Here is an 8,458-nt window from a genome sequence, read left to right on the forward strand (position 1 = left end):
CTATTTGTGTAATTCATCCTTTAGCAGCAGCACCTACATTTTTTCGAATAATTTGAATCAGTGTTGAATAAGCTCTTAAAGAGGTAGCGTTTTTTATTAAGAGGTTTAAGTTGCAATAGAATGAAAGAAAAAAAAGATAATTTATTCTCTCTCTTTCATTTTTATTCACCAGAAATCAATCATGCACACCAATAAGCTCTTCAGTACTGGTACTTACTAAAGTGTGACATGAAGGCCATGATACACAAAAGAATAATAAAGCAAAATAATTTCATTTTGATGTTGATTCGAAAAAGTTGAATCGTTCGTTTCCTCAATGATTCTATCATTCTAGTTTAAGATCAAATAAAACTCAAATCAAAGTTTTCCATTTGAATACAAGTAGCTTGTGAGTTTGTGTACCACTATGTATATTGTATTATGGGGGTGGGTAATCTCTTTCAGAAGGATTTATCTTATGAATGTTCCTTCATCGAAAAATTATACTGTATATATAAATCTAATATCTTTTTATATATATTAGATGTCGAATTCTATTTAACTTATCTGCATATATCTACTTTTATTATTTTTTAAACCGTTAATGAAAATCCTACTTTCGTAATTGTTAACTGTAATGTGTATCTGTAACTGTAAGTGTATATTCATATGATTCAGAAATTTATAATAATAGAAGTAATACTGAAATAGCCTTGGTCACATCCTATGCAAATCACGTAGATCCTTTAACGTAGATCATTTCTCTCCACATTATCACCTCAATGTAGCTCTTGTCACTTTCTTGAAACCTTATTTCTTATATAATTATTCGATAGTGGGTATTTATTAACTTGATTAATTTAGATTCAAGCCATGTTGGATTCAATAAAAAGAGAGGCACTCTCTATTAGAAACTTTTTAGTTTTTTCAGTCCAAACTCTAAATTTATAAATCATTTGGTACGCGGATTAAATTATCTCGGGATTATAATCTTGGAATTATAGTCCCCGGACTTCATTTGATGGGATAAGTTGAGATATCCAAAATTGTTTGGGCTTCATTTTATATTCTGTCTAGTAGAAGATATAAATTTATTCCACGATAAAATTTATACCTTCTACCAGATAAAATATAAAATTAATCCAAAATATCCCACCCTATTCCGCATACCAAACGACTCAGTGTTAATAATGAAGTTATACTATCACATTTCTTGGTACTATCTTTGTCCCAATTTATGTGATACACTTTCATTTTTAGTTTGTTAAAAAAAGAATGATACATTTCTATATTTAGCCTTTAATGAAATGATTTATAGCCACATAAATATTCATAACTTATTTTAAATCACCAATTTCAAATGTCTTTCTTTTTAAATTTCATGTCCAATCAAACTATGCGGAGGGAGTAATATTTTTCCTTTCCTTTTGGACGGTGCAATAAGAAGGGAAAAAATAGAAAAAGAAACATAAATAACCCTTTTTTTATTTTTTATTTTATTTTAGAAGAACAACTATTTAAAACGGTGGAAAAAGAGCAAAGTACCTTCTCTCTCACTCTATGTTAGGCATTCCATTGTTTTCACAGACTTTTAATTCTCACCAAACTCCAACTTTTTTTTAGCTGAAATCTCTTTAATCCCATTATTATTATTATTTCTCTTTCAATATAAACAGTAAACCCCACAATCCAAAACTACTCATTACAATCTTTGAATCAATAGATTGAGCAAAAAAAAAAAATATGGAAGTGGGCAATAATAGAAGAAGGAGCACATCATCATCAAGAAATAATAATGGTGTTGTAGTAGCTACAGGTTCTGTTTGGGAAAATAGAATGAAACTTGATGAAGTAAAAGGTGGATTCAAAGTGTTTAGTAATAACAATAATGATGAAACCCCAAATGAAAATGATGATAAAGATTGTAACTTTATCAGTGGAAACAACACTCAAGTGGATAAAAAGTTGGATATGGGACCAAAAAAGACTAATATTGGTGTTGTGGGGGTGAGTGGAAAGAGAAAAACTTGGAAAACTGAGAGTAATCCAATTCAGATTGCTAGTAAAAGATCTGGTTTGAGCAAAAAATTGGATGAAAAGTGTAAAGATTTGAGTGTTTCTGTTGATGGGGTTGTTGGGATTACAATGAAAAATGGGAAAGCTGAGAACTTTGATGGAAACCAAATTCAGATTGCTAGTAAAAGGTCTGATTTGAGCAAAAGTTTGGATGAAAAATGTGATTTGAGCAAAAATTTGGGTGAAAAGTGTAAAGATTTGAGTGTTTCTGTTGATGGGGTTGTTGGGATTACAATGAAAAATGGGAAAGCTGAGAACTTTGATGGAAACTCAATTCAGATTGCTAGTAAAAGGTCTGATTTGAGCAAAAATTTGGGTGAAAAGTGTAAAAATTTGGATGAAAAGTGTGAAGATTTAAGTGTTTCTGATAATGGGGTTGTTGGGATTACAAAGAAAACTTGGAAAGTTGAGAGCTTTGATGGAAACCAAATTCAGATTGCTAGTAAAAGGTCTGATTTGAGCAAAAATTTGGATGAAAAATGTGATTTGAGCAAAAATTTGGATGAAAAGAGTAAAGATTTGAGTGTTTCTGATAATGGGGTTGTTGGGATTACAAGGAGAACTTGGAAAACTGAGAGTTTTGATGGAAACCAAATTCAGATTGCTAGTAAAAGGTCTGATTTGAGCAAAAATTTGGATGAAAAAAGTAAAGATTTGAGCAAAAATTTGGATGAAAAGTGTAAAAATTTGAGTGTTTCTGCTGATGGGGTTGTTGGTATTACAAGGAAAACATGGAAATCTGAATCTTTAGAAGGAAACTCAATTCAGATTGCTAGTAAAAGGTCTGTTTTGAGCAAAAATTTGGATGAAAAATATGATTTGAGCAAAAATTTGGATGAAAAGTACAAAGATTTGAGCAAATTTTTTGATGAAAAGTGTAAAGATTTGAGCAAAAATTTGGATGAAAAGTGTGAAGATTTGAGTGTTTCTGGTGATGGAGTTTGTAAAAAAGTCCCAAATCAAAGTAAGAAAAATTCTGAGCTGAGAAAACCGAAATCTGAGTCTGTTAATGGAAATGTGAAAAACTCCAATCTTGATGCAAGAATCTTAAAAAAATCCAATGTTGAAGGGTCTGTTGGTACTAAAAAGACAAAATCTGAGGAGCTTGGTATGTGTGAAGAGAAATTCATCACAAGCAATGTGGTATCTGAGGCCAAATCTGCAAATGAATTAGAAAAGGATCTTGAAAATGAAGATGATAATGAAGAATGGGATGATGTATTGGAAGAAGAAATTGATGAGGAAATTGAAAAGAAAAGTGTTGATGTTAAAGAAATTAGAGTACAAGAACAGAATAAGCCTAAAAAGATTGTGATTGAAGAGAAGAAATTTCAGTACAATAATAGAAGACAAATACCAATTTCTTCAATTAACAAGAAACAGTCCCCTCCTACTTTAGTCCATGCTAAAATTCATCCAAGCTCAACAAGTACCAAATCAGGTAAATGCATTTCCTTTTTATGGTTTGTTTCATTTGATGTTGCTTGGACTTTCCAAAAATGTTGCTGCACCCGTATCGGATCCTTCCAAAATTCTCAATCTATGTTGCTCAGACTTTCCAAAAATGTAGTTGCACCCATATTTGGATCCTTCCAAAATGCACTATTTTTGACGGATCAGACTCGAACCATCGGGCATTTTTTAAAAGTGCGAGCAACATAGTTTGACAGTTTATTTTCAAAATTTGATTTTGAATTCATCTTGTTGCTTTTTCAGTTCCAGTTTCAGATGAATTCCAGTCTAGAAAACATAGCAAATTACAAAGCTTGGGTAAGTTCAATCTCTTAATATCTTCTTTATAACTCATGCGATACATATATGTTAAAAATTTATCTGCACTCTATATCTACACCAAATCAATAAATGCAGGACATATCTGTTCTTGATTCAACACACGTCCACACACTTCCATGGTGTTGTCCAAGTAAATATTGTTACTTCCAAAATATAATGCTATTATTATTTGATTAAAATATGGAATCTATTTTTTCTCTTGAGATTTCTTCAATGTTCAGTTCTACTCTCTTTTTCATCTATAGCCATTAAGTAGCAAAGGAGTTATATCTCGTACGAAAAGTTTTAACAGTATACCACTTCGGCAACTAACATTTCTCACTTAAACATAGTTAAGGGTGATAAGTATCTCACTTTAATTCTTAACTGCTATAGTTAAATTGTTTAGTTTATTATATACATCGCGTTTGTATGAGTAAGTAATTACCCTGCAACTATTGGCTCTGATTTTCTATTAAAACATTTCCTGCAGTTGACTTAGTGATGTGGAGAAATGTATCAAAATCTGCATTAGTCTTTGGAATTGGAACCTTTGTTATCATTTCATCTTCGTATACTCAAGATCTCAATATTAGGTAATTAAGGTCATTTCATCCTTAACTCAAAAAAAATCAGATTTTTGATTCTTTTATTCTTGAATCATTTTGAAAAAAATAATTGAAGTGAATTACTCTTAATTATGGCTTTTTACAGTTTCATTTCTGTGCTCTCCTGCTTGGGTCTGGTCTATCTTGCTGCAATCTTTCTCTTTAGATCCCTCATTCACAGGTATTATATTGTAAAGTTAGTTAAATTAAATGGATTGACAGTGTAAAATTTGTTTATACTATCAATGCAATGTAACCGGTTATAACAAGTTATTATTACCCTATTTTTGGATTTGCATATCATATTTGCTATAAAGAGTTACCTATTATTATAAGCTATGTTGTTCGAACTCTGTAAAAATGTTGAGGCACTCGTGTTGGATCTTTAAAAATGCCCTGCTTTTGGAGGATCCAACGCGCACCTGTTGACTGAGCAACATAGTTTACAAGTCAGTTTAACCTGATGGTATAAAAAACTTATACATATTGGATAAAATTAAGCTCATTGTAAAATTACCAAATCTTGATATTGTCCAATATAAGCTATATCTAACATCCTATTTGATTTTTATATTATCTTTTTTTGTGTAAATAGGAGAGCAGTTGATATTGCTGAATCAAGTGAGTATGTAGTAGGGGAAGAAGAAGCAGTGTGGATACTGAAATTGATACTTCCTTTTATAAATGAGTTTCTTTTGACAATCAGAGCCCTTTTTTCTGGGGATCCTTCAACTACAATGAAGGTAAAGAAAAGTTCAAACATTTCCATTTGATTTCATCTTCTTTCGTTATATTTTTTCCATGTAAATGCTGATCCGCACCTAGTGTTTACACCAAACCGTATCCGTTTATCACGGTTAGGTGATTTAATGAGTTGAAAATATATATAAATTAATCATGGTTAGATGATGATAGAAGCTATATTGCTCGGACTCTTCAAAATGCCTCCAAGGGCATGATGGTTCCTCCAAAATTTGCCCCTTTTTTTAGGATCTAACATGATTGCAACAACATATGGCTAAGTGATAGAAGCTATGTTGCTCGGACTCGTCAAAGTGTTGCTGCGTTCGTGACGAATCCTCTAAAAGTGTTGCATTTTTGAGGATTCAACATAGGTGCAATAATATATAGTTAAGTGATATATAGACGCTATGTTGTTTGGACTCTTAAAGATGTCGTTGGGTGCGTGATGGATCCTCTAAAAGTGGTACATTTTTTGAAGATCCGACACGAGTGTAGCAACATATTTGGAGAGTCCGAGCAACATAGAATAGAAATCCATGTGCCAACACACATCATGTGTCTATTTATTGGTTTGAACATCGGGTGCGGCCAAGTTTGCTTTTCATGTGACTTCTATTATTTTCCTAATCTTGTTTAACTTGTGGGAATTTGACAAAATTTTACCTCTGGCAGATGGCAGTTTTGCTGTTTCTTTTGGCTAAGTTTGGCAGCTATATAACTATTTGGAAACTGTCTAAATTGGGTGAGTTTTTCTCTAAATGTTAGTACATCTACATATCAGTTAAAAAAAATGACTTCTGGTTTTTTCTCTTTAGCTTTTCAGTAGACAAAAAAGAAAATTATGCAATATGATATGAAACTTATTGAAGTTTTCAATTGAGTCAAACTTGCTCTTTTTTTATTTTTTTTAATTCTTTTTTCGCCTTTTTCAATTTTCACTTATAATAACCATACTTGCTCTTGTGTTTCCCCCCTATTTTGCAGGCTTTTTTGGAGTTTTCGTCATACCAAAAGTTTGCTCTTGTTATTCCACACAATTAACCTCTTACGGTAAGAAAGAAAAAGAAAATTCATCTTTTTTTAAAAAATGTCAAAATTATCATTCATTTTAGTTTAGCTTGTTAAACGTTTACCATTATAGTTATAATTATTTTTAAAATCTAGAATAATCTTAACAATAATATTCAGAAAACTACAACTCTGATTTTATAGTGAATATATGTTATTAATTTGTGAAAAGTTCATGCATGTGCGGATATAATACCGTTGTTGTGGGGCTAATTTGCTATAATTAAATTTTGGCCATGTTTGCCATAAGCATGCAGAGACAGTACACCATGTAGGGCTTTTGCCAAACCAGGACGAAAAAAAAAAACCAAAAAAAGAACACTACATTAAATGTTTTTTTCTATATATAAAGGGAATTCAACGAGTTATTTATATACATAACTAATTGTTTTACGTATATCTACGTGAAGGGGACTTAAATTTGTTTTATGCTGCCCTGTTATGTTGAACCACTGAGTACATCACTGATTTATATTTTTTATATGAAGGTACATTTTTGATAATGTATATTAGAGATGCATGGGAATCATGTAATCACAAAAAAGCAGTTGGATTTGCAATCTTCACATTAGTATGGAATTTCTCTTCAATCATTGCCAGAATATGGGCAGGTAAAAATAGTACTAATAACTTCTACATGATACTCCCTCGGTTTCAATATTTGACATTTATGTTTTCCGGACTATTTAAAAGTATTGGCGTGTGCGTGTCGGATCTTTCAAAAGTAGTATTTTTGGAGGATCCGACATGAGTGCAACAACATTTTTGGAGAGTCTAAGCAACATAGTTTGGCTTTGTACAAAGTAATTTGTGATATTAAACACGTCATAATATTTGTGTAACTATATTTTGAAACTTTTGGACTTGTAGTATTATTAAACACACTATAACATTAGTCTAGCTATAAAAGCTTCTTGTTAAGGGTAAAATATCGAAGTTTAAAGTAAATAATTGTTACCAAATATAGAAATGTGTTCTTTTTTAAATAGATCGATTAACGAAAATAGTGTCAAGCAATTTGGAACGAGGGAGTAATTGACTTATTATACTGACAAATTTACAATTTGTTTGTGCAGTGTTCATGTTATATGTGGGCTTTAGGTACTATCAACAAACCTTGATGAGAGAAGACACTACAATTAAAGCTGATGATTTTTTGCAAGGGAAAATTAGAGAACAAAGACAAGTTGGGAGAAAGCCCAATTCAATGGACACAAGAAAGCAAAAGAAAGCATTTTAATTTAATCCATAGCTAATATTATAAATAATTTTAAAAAATATATATATTACTAGGTGATAGATAACATGTATTCTACATTTTCATTCCCATTTCCCCAACCATTATCTTTTGATAATTTTTTTATTCTTTCTGTACATAGTTGTCTCATGTCTGACAAAGTAAACTGATTGGAGCTTAGCCTCCATTGGCTTATAAATCTTTTGATTTTCAAATGAATTATTATTTTGATCTGTTTACTTGCTTTCTAGTATGTTCGTCGCCTAAGTTCTAATACAAACTAGTGGTATGCAATTTGCTCATCATACGCTAACAATAATTTATTGGTGAAGTGGTAATCGGTAAGTACTCCTTCATCATTTATCAGAGCTCTGGAATTCGGTTTTGAGTATGAAATTATCTTTGTTAAGGAGTGTTTTATATCTTAATGTGGGAGTTTTCGACTCGAATCCTAATTTAATCGGGCTCAGTGCAGATACTGAACACCGAGTGGGAAACTAAAATTTTGGTTCATCATATGTCTTCATGTTTTCTTTCTTCATTTCACAACAATCCCTCTATGGCCCAATCGTTATAGCAATAAGAGTCTTTTTGAGCTCTGATTTATGTGCCCAAGTCCAAGTGCAAGTGCCTAAAATAACAAGAGCTCTAGTACAATACAATCTTCTTAGGACAAAACTTACTCGTACCATGTGTTTGCATCAAATTGTACTTATTATAGTTAAGTAATTTAATAAGACGATAATATATATTACGTGTTTTAACTTTAGTTGAGTGAGAAAAGTCTAAATATAAATACATGTTATGCATTTATAAATGTAAATACATGTTTTGCTTTATAAAGAGTCATCATTTTAGCAGGCTAGTAAAGTAGTTGATAGGCCTCGCAACTCTGAACAAGTACGGTGTAGAGAATACTAGTAGAATGTCTGGCACGGGTGTGTCCTATGTGGATCAGTGGCAGAAACACCCT

General features: G+C 31.6%; 1 protein-coding gene across 2 annotated transcripts; it reads left to right on the forward strand.

Annotated features, from left to right (window-relative positions):
- Window positions 1–1,494: 1,494 nt before the first annotated feature.
- On the forward strand, window positions 1,495–7,704 carry LOC132637011 (protein NETWORKED 2D-like). 2 transcript variants are annotated; one of them, XM_060354148.1, is made up of 10 exons: window positions 1,495–2,067; window positions 2,203–3,496; window positions 3,772–3,825; window positions 4,322–4,424; window positions 4,543–4,617; window positions 5,032–5,179; window positions 5,853–5,922; window positions 6,165–6,230; window positions 6,737–6,859; window positions 7,325–7,704. In XM_060354148.1, exons 1-10 carry the CDS (start codon window positions 1,723–1,725, stop codon window positions 7,486–7,488), a joined length of 2,442 nt encoding a protein of 813 aa, XP_060210131.1. In that variant the 5' UTR covers window positions 1,495–1,722; the 3' UTR covers window positions 7,489–7,704. The 2 variants fall into 2 exon arrangements, with proteins under 2 accessions (XP_060210131.1, XP_060210130.1); XM_060354147.1 differs by having other exon boundaries at window positions 1,496–3,496.
- Window positions 7,705–8,458: the final 754 nt, after the last annotated feature.

The sequence above is a fragment of the Lycium barbarum genome, chromosome 4, assembly GCF_019175385.1.
Source record: "Lycium barbarum isolate Lr01 chromosome 4, ASM1917538v2, whole genome shotgun sequence".
Classification (NCBI taxonomy): Eukaryota; Viridiplantae; Streptophyta; class Magnoliopsida; order Solanales; family Solanaceae; genus Lycium; species Lycium barbarum.

What these genes read in the sequence shown, in the direction of transcription:
- LOC132637011 (XM_060354147.1), top strand. Translation starts at nt 1,723, where the DNA reads ATGGAAGTGGGCAATAATAGAAGAAGGAGCACATCATCATCAAGAAAT. An exon ending in CTCAACAAGTACCAAATCAG is followed by an intron (nt 3,497 to 3,771) that starts GTAAATGCATTT and finishes TTGCTTTTTCAG; the next exon opens with TTCCAGTTTCAGATGAATTC. An exon ending in CATTGCCAGAATATGGGCAG is followed by an intron (nt 6,860 to 7,324) that starts GTAAAAATAGTA and finishes TTGTTTGTGCAG; the next exon opens with TGTTCATGTTATATGTGGGC.